The sequence below is a fragment of the Ranitomeya variabilis genome, chromosome 2 (assembly GCF_051348905.1).
Source record: "Ranitomeya variabilis isolate aRanVar5 chromosome 2, aRanVar5.hap1, whole genome shotgun sequence".
NCBI lineage: Eukaryota > Metazoa > Chordata > Amphibia > Anura > Dendrobatidae > Ranitomeya > Ranitomeya variabilis.
This window is the reverse complement of record NC_135233.1, coordinates 362,544,236-362,568,661: the sequence shown is the minus strand read 5'-3', so window position 1 is coordinate 362,568,661 and position 24,426 is coordinate 362,544,236. Positions and strand designations below refer to the sequence as shown.

The 24,426-nt window shown below is 47.1% G+C and overlaps 1 protein-coding gene across 1 annotated transcript; it reads right to left on the bottom strand.

Moving 5' to 3' along the window:
• Positions 1–1,469: 1,469 nt before the first annotated feature.
• KPTN (kaptin, actin binding protein) lies at positions 1,470–22,597 on the bottom strand. The gene is made up of 12 exons (XM_077285726.1): positions 22,319–22,597; positions 22,085–22,167; positions 20,534–20,618; positions 18,517–18,571; positions 17,610–17,685; positions 11,604–11,677; positions 10,727–10,836; positions 9,687–9,788; positions 9,515–9,593; positions 9,059–9,194; positions 6,766–6,921; positions 1,470–1,744 (listed from the first exon to the last, which is right to left on the bottom strand). The coding sequence occupies exons 1-12, from the start codon at positions 22,533–22,535 to the stop codon at positions 1,595–1,597; spliced, it is 1,323 nt and encodes a 440-aa protein (XP_077141841.1). The 5' UTR covers positions 22,536–22,597; the 3' UTR covers positions 1,470–1,594.
• Between the last annotated feature and the right edge of the window lie 1,829 nt (positions 22,598–24,426).

Below are 24,426 nucleotides of genomic sequence, written 5' to 3'. Positions count from 1 at the left end.
TCTGTGGTCATTAATTAGCTTTGTGGAGCCAAAAATAAGGACAGTTAACGAGACAAACGCTCCCGTTGGACCCTCAGAATGCGCTCACTGAGCGATCCTCATTTAACTCATTCTGCAGCCTGTAGTGGACAATGATACTTAACGGTTACAGAAGGCAAACGGTGCAAAAGGTTTAATGTAACTCGATTACCAAAACGATTTTTAGGCCATAACGAGAACGCCAGGGAAAAAACATTATCGTGAAAGTTTTTGTTATTTTATGCAGAATGTTGGAGATTGTGGAGCAGTTTATCTTTAATTACGTATGTCAATAATTAACCAATGTGGTGCCAAACGCCAAGATCCTGAAAGCGAGAGCGCCATTTCTATTTTGAGAGATTGGTGGGAGACATGAGTAAGATCATTTTTACATGTTGGGATTTCAAACAGCGGAGTCATACATTGCGGACTTGTGGCGGAAACTTTCTGTAGCAAATTATCTGCAGGGAAATCGGCAGAAGCAAAGACACAAATTATCTTGCAGATCAGCAGATAAAGAAGAAAGGAAAAAAAAAAAGTATATAGACAGATAGATAGATATTCTTTTTTTTTTTTTTTTTTTTTTTTTTTTTTTTTACACCCCTGTAGGTTATTTCTCCGGTCCCAGCATTTTGGCCACTAGAGGGAGCTCACCCGTTACAGATCCCAGTGAGTACACTAGGACCTGTATAAATTCCTGAGTTGTGAGCTCCACCTAGTGGTGGCTTCACTTCTTCACTAATGATGGCTACATCATTAGTATTTGCACCCAATTATACCACAGTAACGGCAAAGGCCATCAACTCCCACTGTAAAAAAGCATAAAGTGTTATATGATTTTTTTTTTTTTTTTTTTTACAGTGTCCCTATGTATAAGAAAATGTAGTAGGTATAATGGATGGGACACTTTTGGCATAATCAGGGTGCAGTAGTATAGCATTGGCACAATATGGCAGTATTACGTCAATTATTATTATTCGGGTGCTCCATACTATTCGTCTGAATACAGTAGTGTAGTATTGGCACAATATGGAGGTATAATGTCAGATTATCATTCGGGCTGAATGCGGTAGTGTAGTATTGGCACGATATGGCGGTATAACGTCAGAGATTCCTATCTGGGTGCTCCATATTAGTCGGGCTGAATACAGTAGTGTAGTATTAGCACAATATGGAGGTATAATGTCAGATTATCATTCAGGCTGAATGCGGTAGTGTAGTATTGGCACAATATGGCGGTATTATGTCAGGGATTACTATTTGGGTGCTCCATATTAGTCGGGCTGAATACGGTAGTGTAGTATTGGTACAATATGGCGGTATAATGTCAGATTACTATCTGGGTGCTCCATATTAGTCAGGCCGAATACGCACAATATGGCGGTATTACGCCAGCCCACATTTTTTCTCTCTCCATACAAGGCTGTACATAAGACAGGATCACACCAGACTTTTCCTGTAAATTTCTGCCATCCATTGCTGAGTCTCGGGCAATGCGGCTTCTTTATTACGACAGTGGTGGGGTTCAGAAGGTGAATACAATAATGTGTACGGTCCTGATAGGAAAGCAGCGGCTCTAAGGATCAGGCGGGGGATTAGCTGCAGCATCACCGGGCGGCTCGGCCTCCACCTCTTTCTGTACGTGTGACGGGTCCGGCATGTCAGCGTTCTCTACCTGGTGTCGTAGCCTCTCGATTAGACATTCGGAGGTCCTTGCCAAACTTTGCTGTACGGAGAGACACAAGACATCCTGTAAGTCCCAGACCACAGTGACCGCAACAATACACCTGATGCTCCTTCCATCTGACATTACAGTAATGAAACAGGAGGCCCAGGATGAGCACTGGCCCTGATACCATAGAGGGAGCACAAGAGAATTAGTGGAGAAAAAGTTAAGACATTTTCCAGGATTATAAAAATATGGCTGGGGTTTTATATTCTCCTCCCCCTCCCAAAACATTGCCACCACTGTCCACAGGTTAGGAGCGGTACTGCAGCTGAGCACCATAACATGAAACCGAGCAGCGTTACCAGACACAAACAATAGATGATGGGACCCGGGTTCAGGAACAACAGAAAAAAAAATAATAAAACTGCAGTCTCCAAGGGGTGAAACCCTCATGTAACCAATGGAATTCATAAGAATCTCTGAAAAATGTAAGCAGTGAAAAGACGGTAGGTAGTGCTAAGGTTACTGAGGGAATGGGGCGGCTGCAGGAGACACAGTTACTCAGTGTGGAAAAACGAAGGCTCAGGGGCGATGTCATTACAATGTACAAATATAACAGGACAGTACAGAGATCTGTACAGTGAGCTTGTTACACCAAAGCCTGCGACGGTGACAAGGGGGCGTCCTCCACTACAGGAAAGAAGGTTTCATCGTAATCAAAGACAGTGATTCTTTACTGTACGAGCAGTGACACTATAGATTCTTTACTGTACGAGCAGCGAGGCTATGGATTCTTTACTGTACGAGCAGCGACGCTATGGATTCTTTCCTGTACGAGCAGTGATGCTATGGATTCTTTACTGTACGAGCAGAGAGACTATGGGTTATTTACTGTACGAGCAGCGACGCTATGGATTCTTTACTGTACGAGCAGTGAGGCTATGGATTCTTTACTGTACGAGCAGTGACTATGGATTCTTTACTGTACGAGCAGTGACTATAGATTCTTTACTGTACGAGCAGTGAGTCTATGGATTATTTACTGTACGAGCAGTGAGTCTATGGATTCTTTACTGTATGAGCAGTGAGTCTATGGATTATTTACTGTACGAGCAGCAACACTATAGATTCTTTACTGTACGAGCAGTGAGTCTATGGATTCTTTACTGTATGAGCAGTAAGACTATAGATTCTTTACTGTACGAGCAGTGAGGCTATGGATTCTTTACTGTACGAGCAGTAAGACTATAGATTCTTTACTGTACGAGCAGTAAGACCATGGATTCTTTACTGTACGAGCAGCAACACTATAGATTCTTTACTGTACGAGCAGTGACTATGGATTCTTTACTGTACGAGCAGTGACTATAGATGCTTTACTTTACGAGCAGTGAGGCTATAGATTTACTGTACGAGCACAGACAATGGATTCTTTACTGTGCGAGCAGTGGCTATAGATTCTTTACTGTATGAGGAGTGACTATGGATTCTTTACTGTACGAGCAGTGACTATGGATTCTTTACTGTACGAGCAGTGACTATAGATGCTTTACTTTACGAACAGTGAGGCTATAGATTTACTGTACGAGCACAGACTATGGATTCTTTACTGTGCGAGCAGTGGCTATAGATTCTTTACTGTATGAGCAGGGACTATGGATTCTTTACTGTAAGAGCAGCGGCACTAGATTCTTTACTGTATGAGCAGCGACACTATAGATTCTTTACTGTATGAGCAGCGACGCTATAGATTCTTTACTGTACGAGCAGTGAGACTGGATTCTTTACTGTACGAGCAGTGAGGCTATAGATTCTTTACTGTACAAGCAGCGACACTATAGATTCTTTACTGTACAAGCAGCGACACTATAAATTCTTTACTGTACAATAAATGAGGCTATAGATTATTTACAGTAAAAGCAACGAGACTATGGAACTCTCTGCTACATAAGACTTTAATGGTGGATTCACTATAAAAAGAAAAAATAATTAGTACAATGGGCCTATACACCTTCCTTTCTTGACAAGTCTATTACAGGTTCTGGGCTCTGGATTCTATGATGGGACGTTGATCCAGGGAACTAGTGTGAATGGAGTCGGGAAGGAGTTTTTCCTCTAATATGGGGCACTTAGCATTTGTCTCATGGAGATTTGCCTTCCTCTGGACAAACACGATAGATTATAAGTTTGTCTGGATGGATTTATGTTTTCTCTCAGACTACGATGATACTGATGCTACACTGCAGCCATACTGCAGTCCGATGACCCTGATGCTACACTGCAGCCATACTGCAGTCCGATGACCCTGATGCTACACCATGGCCATACTGCAGTACGATGACCCTGATGCTACACAGCGGCCATACTGCAGTACGATGACCCTGATGCTACACAGTGGCCATACTGCGGCACGATGACCCTGATGCTACACAGCGGCCATACTGCGGCACGATGACCCTGATGCTACACAGCGGCCATACTGCGGCACGATGACCCTGATGCAACACCGTAGCTATACTGCAGTACGGTGACACGAAGCTACACTGTGGCCATACTGCAATACAGTGATCCCGATGCTACACCGCGGCCATACTGCAGTACGATGATCCCGATGCTACACAGCGGCCATACTGCAATACAGTGATCCCGATGCTACACCGCGGCCATACTGCAGTACAATGATCCCGATGCTACACAGCGGCCATACTGCAGTACGATGATCCTGATGCTACACAGCGGCCATACTGCAATACAGTGATCCCGATGCTACACCGCGGCCATACTGCAGTACTATGATCCCGATGCTACACCGCGGCCATACTGCAGTACGATGATCCCGATGCTACACAGCGGCCATACTGCAGTACGGTGATCCCGATGCTACACAGCGGCCATACTGCAATACAGTGATCCCGATGCTACACAGCGGCCATACTGCAGTACGATGATCCCGATGCTACACAGCGGCCATACTGCAGTACGATGATCCTGATGCTACACAGCGGCCATACTGCAATACAGTGATCCCGATGCTACACCGCGGCCATACTGCAGTACTATGATCCCGATGCTACACCGCGGCCATACTGCAGTACGATGATCCCGATGCTACACAGCGGCCATACTGCAGTACGGTGATCCCGATGCTACACAGCGGCCATACTGCAATACAGTGATCCCGATGCTACACAGCGGCCATACTGCAGTACGATGATCCCGATGCTACACAGTGGCCATACTGCGGCACGATGACCCTGATGCAACACCGTAGCCATACTGCAGTACGGTGACACGAAGCTACACTGTGGCCATACTGCAATACAGTGATCCCGATGCTACACAGCGGCCATACTGCAGTACGATGATCCCGATGCTACACCGCAGCCATACTGCAGTACTATGATCCCGATGCTACACCGCGGCCATACTGCAGTACGATGATCCCGATGCTACACAGCGGCCATACTGCAGTACGGTGATCCCGATGCTACACAGCGGCCATACTGCAATACAGTGATCCCGATGCTACACCGCGGCCATACTGCAGTACGATGATCCCGATGCTACACAGCGGCCATACTGCAGTACGGTGATCCCGATGCTACACAGCGGCCATACTGCAGTACGATGATCCCGATGCTACACAGCGGCCATACTGCAATACAGTGATCCCGATGCTACACCGCGGCCATACTGCAGTACTATGATCCCGATGCTACACCGCGGCCATACTGCAGTACGATGATCCCGATGCTACACAGCGGCCATACTGCAGTACGGTGATCCCGATGCTACACAGCGGCCATACTGCAATACAGTGATCCCGATGCTACACCGCGGCCATACTGCAGTACGATGATCCCGATGCTACACAGCGGCCATACTGCAGTACGATGATCCCGATGCTACACCGCGGCCATACTGCAGTACGATGATCCCGATGCTACACAGCGGCCATACTGCAGTACGATGATACTGATGCTACACTGTGGCCATAATGTGGTACGGTGATACTGATGCTACACAGCGGCCATACTGCAGTACGGTGATCCCGATGCTACACAGCGGCCATACTGCAGTACGATGATACTGATGCTACACTGTGGCCATAATGTGGTACGGTGATACTGATGCTACACAGCGGCCATACTGCAGTACGGTGATCCCGATGCTACACAGCGGCCATACTGCGGCGACTTAATGCAGACTGTGATGATTTCATAGATTCCACCTAAAACTTTTATGGCAAGAGCCCAAGAGGGAAACCGCTCGACAACATCTGTCTAATGCACGAGCACAATGTACAAAAATATCACCAGGAAACTAATTAAGAGCCTGTAGATAATTATTAATCAGGCTGATAGCCGGGGACATAGCGGGCGTTTAGTGAGGGCCACAGCCTGATCTCCACAGGAGCAGAAACAGATGATTTGTGCAAGAAATAATAAAGGCTCCATGGCGGCGTCTCGTCACTCTAATAAGACGCACAACAGGTTGTCTGGATGGTGAAAGGACATAACGAGAGCGCGGCGCCTCCTCATAGCACACGGGAGCGTCCTCCTGGGCATCACAATTATGGCTTCTCTTCCCCTTCCTTCTATAGCAAACTGTAAATATGTTAGTGCTATATAAAAATAAAGATTATTAGTATTATTTATTATAGCAAACACTGGCCCCAAATGGGCAGAACCATGTAAATTCCTAATGAGTGGTGCACTATTACTGCAGCCCCAAGTAAGCCAATGGCAGCTCCCTTATCTGCCGCCAAGGTAAGGTTAATGAGGCGTCATAAGGAGCTGCACTCAGAAATTTGTTGTCTGCGGTAACGAAGTCCCCAAACAATCCCACCTTACACCTTTAGAAAACTTTGTCAGAAGTTTTGATCGCAGATTGCCGAGATGAAGGAGCAGAAGAGCCGCGCTGACCGACCCATTCCCTGCAGACGACCATCAGAGTCAGCGCTCAGCCGCGTACTTCTGTCCCTTCATTTTAGCGATCAGTGGGGGTCTTTCCATCCTTAAAGCAATACAGATGTCAGTGGGGTGGACAGTAACTCGGCAGACCCCCTGACGTTTTACCTGTAGTATGTGCAGCCCTTTAAGACACACAATGGCCAGCTCACACAGTCCGTCCCACGTGAGGTCCACGTGCGCTATGCACAGCAGGGGGCTCGGGAAACTCCTCTGCCACATAAGCTGGAAATGCCCCTCCAGGTACTTATAACACAGGAGCTCCTAAGGAGAGAAACCGGAGAATTACAAGAGGGGACCGTGGTTTTCTCTGACTTCATTGTGCAGAAAATTATCTCTATTCATTATGTAACTGTGGGTTTTCAGTGCACCCCTGGTGTGGCTCAACGCCCAATGTACCGGTCTGCCTTCGTATGTATAGATTGAACTGAAAACTTGACCGTGTACACCGACACTGCAAGAGCTGAATGGGTGCACCATGCTTTCCTCCTGCTAGTGCCTGCTCGGCTCCTGGACGGACACTGTGTGCTTGTTTCCTGCTTGAGCACACATGGACGAGGTTTCAGTTCAGGCAGCGCTAGAGTTCGGCCACACCAAGGGGGGGCACCGAGCGCTCGGCCACACCCAGAGTGCACCAAGCGCTCGGCCACACCAAGGGGGGCACCGAGCCCTCGGCCACACCAAGGGGGGCACCGAGCCCTCGGCCACACCAAGGGCGGCACCGAGCCCTCGGCCACACCAAGGGCGGCACCGAGCGCTCGGCCACACCAAGGGCGGCACCGAGCGCTCGGCCACACCAAGGGCGGCACCGAGCGCTCGGCCACACCAAGGGCGGCACCGAGCGCTCGGCCACACCAAGGGCGGCACCGAGCGCTCGGCCACACCAAGGGCGGCACCGAGCGCTCGGCCACACCAAGGGCGGCACCGAGCGCTCGGCCACACCAAGGGCGGCACCGAGCGCTCGGCCACACCAAGGGCGGCACCGAGCGCTCGGCCACACCAAGGGCGGCACCGAGCGCTCGGCCACACCAAGGGCGGCACCGAGCGCTCGGCCACACCAAGGGCGGCACCGAGCGCTCGGCCACACCAAGGGAGGCACCGAGCGCTCGGCCACACTAAGGGAGGCACCGAGCGCTCGGCCACACCAAGGAGGCACCGAGCGCTCGGCCACACCAAGGAGGCACCGAGCGCTCGGCCACACCAAGGAGGCACCGAGCGCTCGGCCACACCAAGGAGGCACCGAGCGCTCGGCCACACCAAGGAGGCACCGAGCGCTCGGCCACACCAAGGAGGCACCGAGCGCTCGGCCACACCAAGGAGGCACCGAGCGCTCGGCCACACCAAGGAGGCACCGAGCGCTCGGCCACACCAAGGAGGCACCGAGCGCTCGGCCACACCAAGGAGGCACCGAGCGCTCGGCCACACCAAGGAGGCACCGAGCGCTCGGCCACACCAAGGTCACACAAATCATAGAAGGTTGAATAAATTGACACCTTGACATATATCTGCGATCTGATGTCTTATTACAGAGAAATCCACCTTGTTATTATGTAAATGAGCTGTTAAGATCTATAGGCAGGACATAGAGCTCCCCGAGATTCTTCCTCCAGAGAGGGCGCTACCAGTGTGAGACATGTAATGACCGACAGTCTGGCCCATAGATCTGAACAGGTCATTTACAGAAGTTCTATGATGCAACCCCCCCCCCCCACACACACATCTTTATTATCGGGGGGACGTAATTTTGGAACGGAAAGGTACAGAGGAAAAAGTAAAACTGTTCCAGTGTCAATGGAGCTTCAGAAAGTGGAGGAGATTCATCCTCTAACCTCACCTCCTGAATATGCCCCTAGGGGATAAGAAAGTGAAGAACTACAGAAGACGCGACAGTCACGCTTAGTAATATGGGGGCATGGATCCCACGTCGGGGGGCCGCAGGCAGTTTCGCGCCCACAAGCTGCACTCTTAATTAGATTCCCTGTTTCCCCCTTGGTTGCCAGCTTCACCCACCCATCGCTCGGCCATGTGTCAGTGGGCGGTAGTCTCATTAATCTAAAGCTGTTACACTGCGATCCTCACCATGCTAATCCCAAGGGGGAACCACATTAGTAACGGCTCATCGCAGCGCAGGGGGCACGGACCTCCGATACCTCTGTCTGCAAAAATAGGTGAACACAATTTCACCATGCCTGATCCTCTACTTCCACCGGAGATAAATCCGTCTGCGGCTGGTTTCCTACTGAAATACACATGCACGGTCGTCCCAGCTGAGCATTCACGTGTCTGACGAAGCCTGCAGAAAGGGCCCGTAGCCATGTAATGTGTGCAGTGGTCATCACTGCCCTGCACCGATCGCGCGGTGGTCACGCACACAGTAACACACTGCGAAGTAAAGCCGTACCTGTCCGTATGTTCCAAGTAAAATCTCGGGGTCTCCATCAAAATCCACGTCTGCCGTCACAGCGCAGAGCACACTGTCAAACTGATCGCTGCTCGGCAGGAGGAGCTGCTCCCGGAGGCCGTTCTGTAAGATGTTCCTAAGGCAAGAAAAACAAAATAATGACGTGTGAACATGTACAAGACCAGGGGGGAGTCAGAAGAGCCATGTCCCAGCACCTCCATGGGAAGAGGCGGCCGGTGACCATTTCTGATTTTCGCAGGTGTTGTGCTGCTCGTTCTAGCAGCAGTTCTGCCGTTTTGATACTCGTGAACCAGGAAGCCCAGGATGAACTATATTATGGGTCACGTATAAATGCTCTCCACTCAGGAGAAAAGATGATTTCCTGAACAGTGGACCCCTCTATCAACTTGACATCCCCTTTAAAGCCCCCCTTACCATCACATAAAGGTAACTGACCAGTACACGGCAGACAGCTCTATGGTGCTGGTAACCAGGACATTGTACTGCTCCCGGAAGGTCTGGCATGTCTCCACTTCTGGAACACAAGAGATAGGCCCCCAACAGCCAGGATTACTAGATATACATGAGAAGGTCAATGATGGCTGATAACAGATAGCAATAGCCTCACCGCTCCATGCGCATGTGTCTCCTAGAAGGGTATTCGGCATGCTAAATATAAGCACCTTGGAAAGGGGTCCGTCCTCCTGCAGAGACCAGCTCTGGAGAATCTCTGTCCAAAAAAAAATAATGGGGGGGTCACATGTAAGAACCACTATGGCCAGAGAAGGGGCATAGGCTGAAAAATCCTTGTAATGCGTTTTGTAGTTCTCCATTAACAGAATAAGGGGATACCTTCCTGATCGGTGGGGGTCCGACTGCTGGGAGAACCTCACTGATCACGAGAACTGGGGGTGGTCAATGATGAGTGGGAAAGCAGAAGCCACGGCAGGAGTGGGGGTGTCAGGTAGGGTCCGGCCGCTCCAGTAAGCAAAAGTATCATGTGTAAGAATACCCGTGGGACTTTTCTAAAAGCATAAAATCAACCTGCGCCGGGGCGTCAATGATGTTGTGACCTCCGAATATGACCATTTATCATTTTCCAGTAATATATAGTAGTCTCTGATTCCTCCACAGCCCTCCTGGTAAAAGGCTCCAGCCACATGAAAACAGTAGGCCAATAGGTAGCATGACACGTACACGGAATATATATGCAATACATTGCTACAAAGTGCTGCTGCATCTTTCAGGTTGCAGTCCCAGGAGATTCACACATTTATTTCACTTTGTTAGGACATGACGACTAATTTCATCTTTTGTATGACATTGAGTGGCTCTGTGTGACCCCACAGAATAGAAGTTCTAGGGGTCCTAGGTGTAAGATACTGGCACAATTGTATGATACGGTCATATGTAGGGCTTTAGTGATGCTCATTTATATGATGATCCTAGAAACCCCCTTTAAGAATATTTCTCCAGGAGTAAAAGTTCTGTACAACAGTGACACCTAGTGGAGAGTTTAAAGAATGCAAAAGAACATTTACAAATGACAAAAAAAAAAAAAAAAAAAAAAGAACACGAGATAATACTTTTGAAATTAAAAAGATGAAAACTTATTCTCTGTTCACAGTATTCATCATTTATGCACAAATCAAGTAAAGTCCATCATACCTCGCTTTCCTTGGTCCACATGGGACACGCAGAAGTATCCGCTCTGACATCCGTACGCTGTGACCCGCCTCTGGGTGTCTGGGATGTTGTGAACACTTAGCCAGGTAACGCTGCAAATGCAGAACACATGTCTAGTAGATTCACATGTCTGGTTGGCTACTTTGATGTATAATACATGGTTCCCGCTTATTAGGATCTGTTGAAATAAGCGCTGCCTGTTGCCAACACTAGGGGGCGATCTTTACCCAGCTGTGTACTGTAGGTCTGCTATTAACCTGAAAAGGAGACAATATCGCCACCTGGTGGCAGCAAAGTGGACAGACAGGTTGTGGTTTTTTTTTTTTTTTTTTATCAGAGAAGCAACTACCAGCATTGTATGCAACATCTATATAATTGCACAAGGGTTATTCAGGGCAATTTTTTTAATCACTTTATATCCCATTCTATATTTTTGGAATATACTTTAATCACATCCTCATCAACCTTCTGGCACCGTGCCCAATGCACGCCTCTTGAAACGCTCTCACAGCACATGTGCCCTGAACATCAGACTGTCCAGGTACGACATGTCACTTATAACAACACGTACATTAAAGGAAGGAATGGGCTGGGGAGAAAAAAAAAAATCACATATATGATTGGACATGTCGCCAGAAGTGAGGTCCAATCATCGCGTGATCGGCAGTGAGAATGGCAGAAATGTGAGCATATGATTATTAAAGGTACTAAAGTACATAACACAGGGACATAAAGTGATTAAATAATAATAATAAAATAAAAAAGGACACGTTGAGAGTTTTCCTGGTGCATTTGCCTTACTGGGATGTGAGCGCAGTGTTATTCCAGCCCCACATGTGGACCACCGGCTGTCTCTTACTTGCTGGGGAGGTCTCTCAGCTCCGGGAACAGATGTTCCACCGGTTGTTCTTCGAATTGGTGCAGTCCTTCATTCTGCCAGACAGAGGCGCAGTCAGGGGTCATTAACACTTCCAGGCGGGGTTCTATCTCTTACAGTGGTCACCACATCTGCCCCCATTCACATGCACGGCCTGATACATCACGCATGTTGATCACAGGGAATCTCCAGGATCGGACATGTTGACTTCCAGTATGCCCAGACTGCTGGCTGTCTCACACACTACACACTATGGCCGATTCCTGTCTTTATGGATTAGGTAGACGTAGTTTTACTTTTAGATTTAAAGGGGTTCTCTCCACTTTCATCAAAGTGGACCCCAATTGCTTGCAGGCACATAAAACACCGGATTACGTACCGGTAATGCTCTTTTATAGAGCCACGACAGCACCGACTGAGAGAGGGGATCCGCCCCTAGGAACAGGAAACCCTATGGAGAGATAAAAAGGGGCGGTCCCCTCGCTCCCACAGTTTGGGTTACAGAGATTGCGAGGAACCGCCCACCAGTATTAGTAGGCAATTCTATTATCATTTTATCTTAGACTACTAATATTTACAAGAACCAATCACCCTTATCCGTGCTCATATGCAAACTAATATATAAGGGAGGGAAGTGAAGGGGTGCTGTCGTGGCTCTATAAAAGAGCATTACCGGTACGTAATCCGGTGTTTTCTCTTCGCCACGACAGCACCCACTGAGAGACTTTCAGAGATAGTTATTTGGGGGGGATTATCGTGTTAAGAACCGATCTACCGAAACACAGGTCAGTGGAGGCAGATAAATCTAGTCTATAGTGACTATAGAAGGTAGTAGGGGACGACCAGGTTGCGGCCTTACATATGAGTTCTATCGGAACCTCTGCTCGCTCTGCCCAGGATGATGCTATCGCCCGGGTGGAATGTGCCTTCACAGTCTCAGGTGGATTTTCCCCTTTAGATGAATAGGCCAGGTATATCGCCTCCCGAATCCATCGGGATAATGTGCCCTTAGTAACACCAGCTCCTTTTCTTTGACCCTGGAAGGAAACAAAGAGAGCCCTGCTCTTCCTCCAGGGACTAGTCCTGTCTAGATAGGTTATCACAGCCCTTCTCACGTCTAAAGTATGGTACTTTTCTTCCTCCTGATTAGTAGGGTTATTATAGAAGGTAGGAAGAAGAATTTCTTGAGACCTATGGAATTTAGTACACATTTTAGGTAAGTAGGAAGGGTCTGTTTTTAGGACAATCCTATCTGGCAATATTGACATAAATGGAGGATCTACCGATAGTGCCTGTATGTCACTTACCCTTCTTGCCGATACTAAGGCGACAAGAAGAGCCGTCTTGAGGGAGACATGTTTAATGTGAGCAGAATGTAGAGGCTCAAATGGGTGATCCGTCAAGGCTTCAAGGACCAGATTAACATCCCAAGGAGGTGAGTGGGGAATTTGGACCGGTTCTGCTCTCTGGCAGGCTGAAATGAATCTGGATATCCACCTATCTCCCGCAACGTTGTGACTATACAGAGCCCCTAGCGCAGAAACTTGCACTCTTAAGGTATTAACTGAAAGGCCTAAGTCCCGTCCTTTCTGGAGAAATTCGAGAATAAAGGAGACTGGAATTTCCTTTGACAGGGCTGAGGGATAGAGGCTTAAAAATTTCTTCCATACTTTTACATAGATCGATGTAGTGGATCTTTTCCTACTCAGCAGTAGGGTATCAATTACTCTATCAGAGAAGCCCCTTAGTTTCAATAGCTGCCTCTCAAATCCCAGGCTGTCAACCGCAGACCCTTCACATGAGGGTGGTTGAAGGGCCCCTGGAAAAGCAGATCCTGATTCTCTGGGAGAATCCATGGATCCGAGACGGACATGGCTCTGAGCAGAGAAAACCATGGTCTCTTTGGCCAGAACGGGGCAATTAAGATCACATTCGCTCTGTCCTCCCTTATCTTCCTGATTACTGTTGGAAGAAGAACCATCGGGGGAAAGGCATACGCTTTCTGAAATGTCCACGGGATCTGGAGGGCGTCGAGAACATCGGGGTTGTCTGTCCGGAACATTGAGGCGAATGTTTTTACTTGCCTGTTGTCTCTTGTAGCGAAGAGATCTATGTCGGGCATACCCCATTTTATAGTTATCATATTGAATATCCGACGATTTAACACCCACTCCCCCTGATGGAGGGTATGACGACTGAGAAAGTCTGCTTTTGCGTTGTCTATTCCTCGGACATGTAGTGCTGATAAGGACAGAAGATGATCTTCGGCTATAGTCAAGATGTTTTCGGCTATAGACATGAGAGTGCCTGATCTCGTTCCGCCTTGATGGTTGACGTAAGCCACTGATGTCATGTTGTCTGAGAGTACCCTGGTATGTGTTCCGCGCAACTGTGGGAGGAATTCACATAGGGCATGATAGATGGCTTTTAGTTCTTTTTTATTAGACGAATCGTCTAACTCCGAAGCCGACCACAACCCTTGGACAACCTGGTCCCCCAAGTGTGCCCCCCAACCATGAGGGCTGGCATCCGTAAATATTATTTTTGAGGGTTTAATATCCCAGGGAACCCCGCCAATTAGATGATCTGGCTGTAGCCACCAGGTTAGGGATTGGATTACGTCATTAGAAAGGGAAATTTTACCGTCTAACCGCCCTTGCAATTTTATCTCCTCATGTAAAATTGCATATTGTAAGCACCTCGAGTGGAATTGGGCCCATGGAACCGCCGGGATACATGACGTGAAGGAGCCAAGTAAGGACATACCTTCCCGAAGGGAAATTATAGGTTTATCTAGTATAGACTGAACTTTCTTCCCCACCGTTATTTGTTTAGATTCTGGGAGAAAACATCTTTGAGTTATAGAATCTAATATAATCCCCAAAAATACTTGCCGAGTCGTTGGGATCAGCCTAGATTTTTCCCAATTTATTATCCATCCTAAGTTCTGCAAGGATGAAATCATGTGACTTAATCTTTCTTGGCATTGTGAGGGGGATTTTCCTACCACTAAAAGGTCGTCTAAGTATGGGATTATGAGGGTGTCTTTTAATCTTAGATATGACATGACCTCTGACATTAGTTTAGTGAATACCCTTGGAGCAATTGATAGTCCAAAGGGCATTGCTGCATACTGAAAGTGTCGTATATATCCTTTTATGACAACCGCAACGCGGAGATATTGTTGATGTTTTTTAAAGATTGGGAGATGGTAATACGCATCTTTCAAGTCCAGAACCGTCATAAAGCAATGGGGAAACAGGAGTTTTATGGTGGATCGGATAGACTCCATTTTAAAGGTTTGATTTTCTAAGAAGGTGTTTAATTTCTTAAGGTTTATAATGGTTCTGAATGATCCATCCGGTTTTGGTATTAGAAATAAAGGGGAGTAAAACCCTTTGCCCTCCTGAAGAAGTGGAACTTCCTCCAGAACCCCCTTGGACAGAAGACTCATTACTTCCTGCTCCAATGCCTCCTGTTGTGATTGAGATTTTAATGAAGTCAATAGAAATGAGTCCGGAGGGACTCGGGAAAATTTTAATTTTAAGCCGGAGGTGACAAGATCATTTGCCCAACTATTTGATGTTATCAGCCGCCATTTATCTGAGAAGGAGGATAATCTACCTCCCACAGGTAGATCCGCTCTAACGGGGTTTGTCCTCAGGTTTGAAAGGGCGCTTCCCAAAGAATGCACCCCTTTGTTTGGTGTCTCTAGTGGCCCAGCGGTCTTGGTTCTCTCCTTTTATTAAACACGGGCTTCCGGAATGCTCTCCTATAGGATGGAAGGTAATTAACGTTAGGGAAGCCTTTCTTCCTCTCTCCCGCTTTAGTTAAGATTTCGTCTAGTTTAGTACCAAACAGGTACTCACCCTGACACGGGAGGCCACACAATTTAGATTTTGTTTGGGGATCACCCTTCCATCCTTTAAGCCACAGGGCTCTACGTGCTGCATTCGTGAGTCCCGCTGACTTAGCCGCCAAGCGTATGGAGTCAGCAGATGAGTCCGCCAGGAAGGCTGTAGCCCCTCTGATCAGGGGTATAGAGGACATTAACCTGTCTCTAGAGAGACCGCTTTTTAGTCCCTCCTCCAAGTCATTTAGCCAGACTAGCATGGACCTAGCGGTGCATGTAGCCGATATTGCCGGCCTAAAGGCTCCCGTACATGACTCCCAAGCTCTTTTTAAAAGAGAGTCGGTTTTGCGGTCTAATGGGTCTTGTAATGAACCCGAATCCTCCACGGGCAGTGAGGATTTTTTGGATGTGGATGCCACTGCCGCATCCACCTTCGGGGCTTTTGACCATAATAAGAACTCGTCATCATTGAAGGGATAACGTCTTTTTGAGGTTGGTGGTAAACCCCTTTGCCTCTGGCTTTCCCACTCTTTCTTGATTAGATCTTTTACCGCTGATATTACAGGAAAGGAGGGCCTTTTCTTTTCTGACAGACCAGCGAACATGATATCCTGCTGCGTTTTAGGGACCTTAGAATCTTCAATACCCATGGTGTTGCAGACTGATTTTACCAGGTTATCAATGCTATCGGTGGGAAAGCATGTATCTTGGTCCTCATCTGAGGAAACGTATTCACGGGAAATGTCAGAGTCTGCATTTTCTCTGTCAGACGACTGGTCAGATATAGGGGAAACGTACCCTTTTTTCACTTTAGTACGCGGCTCTTTGTCAGAACTATGTAAGGCCCGTAATTCTTCCCTGATCATGACCCTAATATCCTCAGATCTAACCGAGGCTTCTTCCCGCAGGGTAGAGTCAATACACGGTTTACACAGCCTCTTGTTATGACTATCCGGAAGGGGCTGGAGACATAACGCACACTGTCTGTGTTTCGTTTTTTCAGTCCTTTTGGCCTAGGGTGTGAGGGAGAGGGAACAGTAATCAGCCTAAATAGGGTAGATATACACTCACCCAGTGAAGCTGTTTGTGAAGGTACCGGCTGATGAGGAGGAGACTGAGGCACGGGTTGAGGAATAACACGATCCGACTTGCTCTTTCTAGAAGATCCGCTCTGTTTAGAGCGGCTGGTGCTGGCATGGCTGCGTGGAGTGGATGCGGTGGCTTCTAACGAAGACATCACAGCGTCCTGCGCAGAATCCATAGTGGACGCCGGAGCGACATCGCCGGCGTCCTTTCATATGGGGGCCGCCATCTTCTTCCGGTTGTACCCGGAAGCGCTAGTCACTTCCGGGTCGCGGCCATACTGCATGGGCCTGCGCTGCTGCCGGTGTCAGCGCAGGCGTTGTCCTCCTCCTCCATCACCCCGGAAGTTTACCTGTACTTCCGGGGGAATACACTGGGGCTCCAAGCTGTGTATGCGTCCGCCGATGCCGGCGCGACGCTGACCGCACCACAGCGTTGCTCCCGCAGACGAATCCGGCTGGTATCCCGAGAGCCAGCAACCACCCGTCCTGGCCTCACGGCGTCTGCCAGCAGAGGGGGGAAACTGAGCCAGGACCCCCGACGCTGCTTCCAGCTCTGGAGCCCCTGCCGTCCTCTAAGGTAAACTGCGCAGGCGGCATCCAGGCTAGGTATCCTCTTCTCTCCATGGATTCCCGTAGGAACAGGAAACCAAACTGTGGGAGCGAGGGGGACCGCCCCTTTTATCTCTCCGTAGGGTTTCCTGTTCCTAGGGGCGGATCCCCTCTCTCAGTGGGTGCTGTCGTGGCGAAGAGAAAATATCACCCTTCCCTCGGTGACATGCACTGTAGCATCACATCAACAGTGCATGTCACCCCTGCCGCCAATCACTGAGCTCAAAGGCTCTGCCGATGTAGACAGGACAAGCTGCTGAGGTCAGTGATTGGCTGCAGCGGTGACGCAGTAATAGACAGAGCTCCAGCGCTGAACTCAGGGAGGAGGGAGAACTATGCGGCTTTTATTATTTTACACACCTGCAAGTGTTTGGGGTCCGCTATCCCCAAAGTGCAAACCCTCTTTAACTATTAAGCTCCTGGAGCAGATGATTCTCCCACCTCTTTGTACAGGTGAATGTACTGATCGTTGCCTCCCAATAGGAACACCGTCTCTTGTTGGTCTCCATCCTGCACCCTGCGGAGGACATAGACGTAGAACTGATGAGGTTTATCACCGGAAAAGGCCCAAACTTACTGCAACAGCAACTAAAAGGTTAAACAGAGAGAAGGGGCCTCCCTCCATCACCTCATTGTCCCCCATTGTGATGGGCCTTCCATCTGTTTATGCTTTTCAGTTCTTAAAAGGGCTGTCTGGGGATTTGATATTGATGGGAAATCTGTAGGATGGGTCATCGATACCACATCGGTTTGGGGTCCAACACCCCACAATCAGCCAGAAGTCTAGGGGGCATAGACCAGCAACAGTGTAGTGGCCGTTCTGGGGTACTGCAGTTCAGCTACCATTAAAGTGAATGGGAGCCGGTGGAGCTTATCGGTGGGGGGATAACACGTGTCGGATGTCATTTTGATGACCTTATCCTAGGGATAAGCCATTCATATGAAAGTCTTGGACAAACCCTTTAAGGACAAAAATATTCACACTTGCGTGACAAGTTCTTATCTTGAAACTATACCAAAAGAGTTATACAACCAATGTGACTTTTAAGTGCTGAGGGGGGCGCTGTTGGATTGATATCTATAGTAATGAGCAGTGGTGACAAGTGGTACTGCAAGTAACAAACAACTGCAGGGAGGGAAAGTGTAGCGAAGATTATACATGAGAAATATTGTAAGATGGCGATCAGAGGTGAGTGTGTGTGTGTGTGTGTGTGTGTGTAATATATATATATATATATATATATATATATATATATATATATATATATATATATATATATATATATATATATATATATATATATTACACATATATATCACAAGGTCCACAAAATCCCTGTATACTCACTCTGCATGACACAGCTGGAAAGGGGTGAATTTCAGCTCCAAATTTAAGCAGCTCTCTGTGAGAACAAGAACAAGTATGAATAAGATGGATCTTTGTTCTCTAATTAATTTATTCAACTTATCATTTTTATCTCCGTGTGCAGGGGATGTGAATGCTAAATATACGGGCTCAGCCTGCAATCTACTGTAAGGTCTGAGATCAGGATTGTATCCGGTACACCCCCTCCGCGGCCATCATGGCTGCATCATCTAAGCGGTTGGATACTGGAGAGTCCGTTCCTCCACCCAGTGGAAGACGTGCAGGGCTTCACAGGCATTTGTTAATTTAATGATAGATTACCACACTAGGATACTGCAGTGCCGATCAAGAGAACAAGCAATTCTAGGTCCCGTAGAGAGGCTTGTTGGGGGCGAGATTATATATATATTACATACATTTTTTGCACTGCAAAACTTTCACTAATATATGTTAATATCACTGCAGGCACAACTGTCTGAACTAGTAATAAATAATATTTATGCCAGGAAGTAAATGGAAAAGAAAAAAAAATAAATAATAATAATAATTTGCAATGGCAGAACTACTGTTTTTTTGGTTGGTTTGTTTTTCTTGATCATTTCCTCTCCCTTCAAAAAAAATAAAATGAGCCATACCAGTATTTTGGTTTCCAAGAGTCCTTTGTGACAGCACCATGTCGTGGAGAGTTCTTAGGCAGTGAATTACCGGTAAGCCTAATTCCATTTTCTCTAATCACCCTCCACCACTGCACCACAGGAGAAATGCCAATAAAGAACGTCAGGGAGGGACAACTGCCTTTGTGAGAACAGTCCTCCCCGCTAAGTCTTTAATGGATACTAGGTGTAGTCTTTAATGTTTAGAGACGGTATGGATGGAGGACCAGGTAGCAGATTTGCCATGATCTAAGCGCTTGCTCTTTCACCCCAGGAGACCGGTACAGGCCTAGTGGAGCGAGCTGGACATTATTCCCAGGGGGGGGGGGGGGGCACATTTTGGGTTCGGTATGATGCTTCACAATTTGCTCTCTTACTCCGGCTGGTGATGGCACGCTGACATTTCCTTCCCTTTGACCGTAGAGCTGAACTAAGATTCCGATCCGTTCTGCAGGATTCTGACCCATGAAGGTAGTGAAGGACCCGTCTTCCTACATCTAAGACTATCACCCTGGATGAAACCGGAGGGGACGCTGTATAGGAGGGTCCGGCGTCTGATGTCACTTCTGGTAAACACATGCGCAGGCACAGAGGAGGGAGGAGTAAGGCCAGCAGCCCCTCCACTTCATCCAAAGGCTCAGAACATTGCAGGCACCCTAAAATTGTATCAACTATAGCTTGTACTGAGGTCTAAGGGGTAACGGTTCTCCTTGTGGAGAGAGACATACCGGCTCTGGCATGCCAAGATGAGGAGGCTTATTCGCCGTGCAATGCTCCTCTGAGAAATTTAATATGCAAATTGCCTCTTCAGAGAGAAAGAGGACTTGAAATTAGACAATTTGCATATTGAATAGCTTCACACCCTAATCCTACCCCCCATTAAAAACAAAACACATAAAAATAATAATATTATATAATGCACCCACTACTCTTATTTGCAAAGTGGATGTCTAAAAAACCTTTATATAAAAAACCTTGTTTTTCTGTACATTACATGGTAAAGTTAATGGTGTCATTCAAAAGTACAACTGGTCCTGAAAAAAAAAAAAACAAGCTCTCATATGGCTATGTGGGATAAATTAAAATTAAAAAAATGCCCCCCGAATTGCAATGCAGTGCTTACTATATCAATCAGTGTTTGCATAATTTTTATTAAAAAATATTAAAAAAAATAAGAAATTACTGGTCTGAAATGAAGGAAGTAAGTGTCACCCACTATGGTTCCCATTTACCCAATATTAAAATACAGAGTGATAGGAGAATAAGTGCTGGGGGCGCTGTTGCATTGGTATCTATCATACAAAAAAGTGGCCACAAGTGGTACTGCACAAGGATGAAATACATACGGGCAATGGAATCCAGATTATACTCCGATCCCGGCTCATAGTCACAGTAAATATTTAGGAAGGGGCTCGCTTTATCTCCGGAGTCCTGGGGAGAAGGAAAAAAAAAAAACGTTTGCTATGAAGTGTCTTTTAGGACATGATGATGTTACAAAGTGTTGCGCCATCCTGAAGGGAAGTGTGAAAAATGGAGGGAAAAGCCTCTAGTTGAAACTATGACCCTGCTCAGATTATACCGAGTGCCTCTGCTGGGGATAGGACATTTATTTTAAAGAACCACAAAACCCCTTTGCGAAAAATTTACATTGCGAAAACAAAAATGCAACATGTGAACCTAGGCTACAGCTCTTGTCACTCATCAGCAGGAGGTTGGGCCTTAGGTGTCAGATAGGGGAGAAGACAGGAACGGGGCATTACAGATTCTGCCTTTTCTGTTGCTCTACACAGCCCTCAATAGGATGCGGACGCTTCCGCTGGACCCGGCGAGAACACTATAGCTGGGAATGGCAGATCTGCATTAGCTCTGGGAGAGAAGGGAGGGTTCTAGGCAGTAACACCGGCTCCAGTGGGGAAAAAATACAGCAAAAAACATATCATTTGACCCCCAAAGGATTATACAAGTTTTTTGAAGGGATATGTTATGTATATAATACATATATAATAAAAATATTATTATTAATAATAATATACATAGGAGTTAAACATATAAATTTGGAGGACCCTGATCCTGTGGCAAAGTCAGTATTTTGATTAACCAGATTCGTGCAACACCACATAAACAATATATACATACATACATACAGAGAGAGGAGATTATATATATACACACAATATATACATACATACATAGAGAGGAGATATATATATATTTTTTAGATAATCCAATACTTTTCATAGCAAGCACATATTACATACAGCAAATAACGAAAAAGTCCATATGTCAAATATTTACCCAACTGTATGAACCTGGAAATTTCATTCAACGGATTATTTATGATAAACAGAAAAAAAAAAATACATTAAACCCCCAAATATTTATTTCGATATTTGCTGTGCAAAAAAAAAAAAGGGATCACAACAAAGTAATTGACAAAAAAGCTCCCAATAAGATTAGGCCGGGTCGCAGCAGAACATATGTGACGGATACTTTGCACAACGTCTCAGAGAAGCTTTCGGGTGTCTGGTTGTGGAATCGCTCTCCTGCTGGGAATCCGCTGTAATCTGGAGATCACCTGCAAGTTCTCTCGCTTCCGATCAACGCTCAGGTGAGTTTACAATAATTATAAGGTAAAGTAAATGGAAAAGAGCAGGGCTGCAGTGTAAAGCATGGGGGCTGCAGTGTAAAGCATGGGGGCTGCAGTGTAAAGCATGGGGGCTGCAGTGTAAAGCATGGGGGCTGCAGTGTAAAGCATGGGGGCTGCAGTGTAAAGCATGGGGGCTGCAGTGTAAAGCATGGGGGCTGCAGTGTAAAGCATGGGGGCTGTAGGAGTCTGAGCCAGAGAGAGGATTCCAGGCTATAACCATGTGATCACACATGAAAACTGAGGAACGCACCTTAATAAACGTTATTCCCACCACCAGACCGCGCTTAGGAGGCGACTTGCTGAAGGAATCAATGGAGACGATCTCGGCATCGACTGGAAAACAGGAGAACACAACTAAAAACCAAACTTTTTCTGTACACAGCCCCCATGCATATTTATGAGTCTCCATGGTTACAGACTGCAGAATCTGATGGTGGACACGCCCCCTCCCAGGTCCAATGACAGACGCCACGCCCCCTCGCACCTGGGATGTAGGTGAACTGCAGCTCCCGGGCCCCGGCGCGGACCTTGTCCCGCAGCTCCTGGTACTTGAAACTGGTGACTTTTCCCTTCAAGGTGGCGGCCAGCAGTTCGTGTCCTCCTCCCGCGCACGGCAGCACCGACAGACCGTACACATTGCTCTGGGAAGGAAACCGGCTGAAAGTGTCTTCTGTAAGCGGGCAGAAGCAAGCGCTGGACATGACCGGAAGTGACGTGCAGTACACACGGCTGCCAGCTGTAAAGATGGCGGATAGTCACTTCCGGTCTTAGTTTGTTGATCGGCCAGTCTGGGTGACGTCATCATTCTTGTTGCTATGGACCTTGTAAAGAGTAAAACCTCTGTAGTCAGGGAGGGTGGGGATTATTTGGGGGCAAAAGTACTAATATAACCCACCTCTATGGCCATTATGCAGTTTAGCATTAATTGTGCACCCCAGACCTGTACCTCACCTTTAGGGGAGCTCAGGTTATAATGTTCTATGCAGAGACTCCAACTCTTGCTGAAATGTGACCTTAGCCTGCTTAAAGAGTACCCACGCCTGACCTTTTGGGTTGTGACCCCTGGGTCACCCACTGATTACAGCAGTACCAGTTTTAGACAAAGTGAGGCCCTAAATGCTCACATATTGCACCATCACACCACTGAATAGCGTCCTCTATACACCGACTGAGGAACACTGACGGGGACAGAACGATCACTAATAGATCATCTGTCCCCATGTAGTATCATGTTATCGTTTTGGTCCTGCATGCAGACCATTGGCTGCAGACCTTTCTTGAGAAAGGTCTGCATCCAGGACTGAAACGTCGTCACATGGGCCAATAAAGAGCACCTTACAATTGCCATATGGAGTGCTGTTTCAACTTTTTTTGATCCTTATATGTATATATACACATACACACACATAAACCACCAAAGAGTCCATACATTCTACTCACATTCTTAGGATATGTGCAGACGTTCAAGAATCGGCAGTGCTTTGGTGGTAGCACAAGTCCGCTGAGTCCAAAGTGCTGCCGGCTTTTGAAAGCAGGTGATTACGCATGTGTTCACTGAACCGTTCAGATTCACTGCGTCCAATACATTGTATGGATGAAATGTATCTTGCAGAGACTCCGTCTCCGTAGGAGGAATAGATATACTGCAGTCTGGAAAGACGCGCCGCATGTCCGTCTCCGTGGGTGAGCCGACGCGTCTCTGGACGCATAGTGGACATGGGATTTCTCAAAATCCCGTCCACTATCCTTTAACATCTGGACGCTGCGCAAGTATGCAGCGTTTACTGACCGTGTGCACCTACCCTTACAGCTAAGGCTACTTTCACACATCCGTCTTTCGCAGTCAGGCTCAATCCGGCAAATTTTGAAAAAACTGGATCCGGCAAAAGATGCCGGATCCGGAAAATGACGAATTCCGATGCCGGATTCCAGTTTTTTTAAACTAAGCATGCTCCAATTATTTTTAATCCAATTTTCTGGATATGCTAGTCGGATCCGTCTCATCAGTTTTTTACAATCTGCGACGGATCCGTTTTTTTTCAACATTCGACGGATTGTGCCTGATGGAAAAACCTGATGTGTGAAAGTAGCCTTAGGCCTCTTTCACACTTCAGTCTTCTGACGTCAGTCAAAATCTGTCGTTGCGACGGATCTGTCAAAAAGTGAAAAACGGAAACAACGGATCCGTTTTTTTGACGGATCCATATAGCAGATCCGTTGCATCCATTTTTTCAACGGATCTGTTTTCTTCATATCTCCAAATGGGAGGCTCCCAAACGTGATTGGCTACGGGAAAATAATGGAAACCTGTATATTGAGTGTTTTAACACCCCATCTTTGAGAGGTTGTAGAGCAAGTGGCAGAAATGGAAGGAGTTCTAGCAAATATTGTGACCTTCTATGCATCTATCCATCAGGCAGGTTGCTGGCAGGCTTCTTACTGGCACACTGAGGAATGAAGCCACATGGCAGGTTTATATAGATTTGGGGCTGTCTGGCCAATTGGCTACTAAATACAGATTTGGAGCATGCTCAGTGTAAAAAAACCAGAATCCGTCATTTCACGGACAGCGACGGATCCTGCGCCTATAGG

Excerpts from the sequence above, each read along its gene's own strand:
- KPTN (XM_077285726.1), bottom strand. The coding sequence starts at position 22,535 with ATGTCCAGCGCTTGCTTCTGCCCGCTTACAGAAGACACTTTCAGCCGG. Across the intron at positions 11,678-17,609 it reads ACATTCACCTGTACAAAGAG|AATGAAGGACTGCACCAATT; the intron begins GTGGGAGAATCA and ends TCTGTCTGGCAG. Across the intron at positions 9,789-10,726 it reads TGTGGACCAAGGAAAGCGAG|AGATTCTCCAGAGCTGGTCT; the intron begins GTATGATGGACT and ends TTTTTTGGACAG.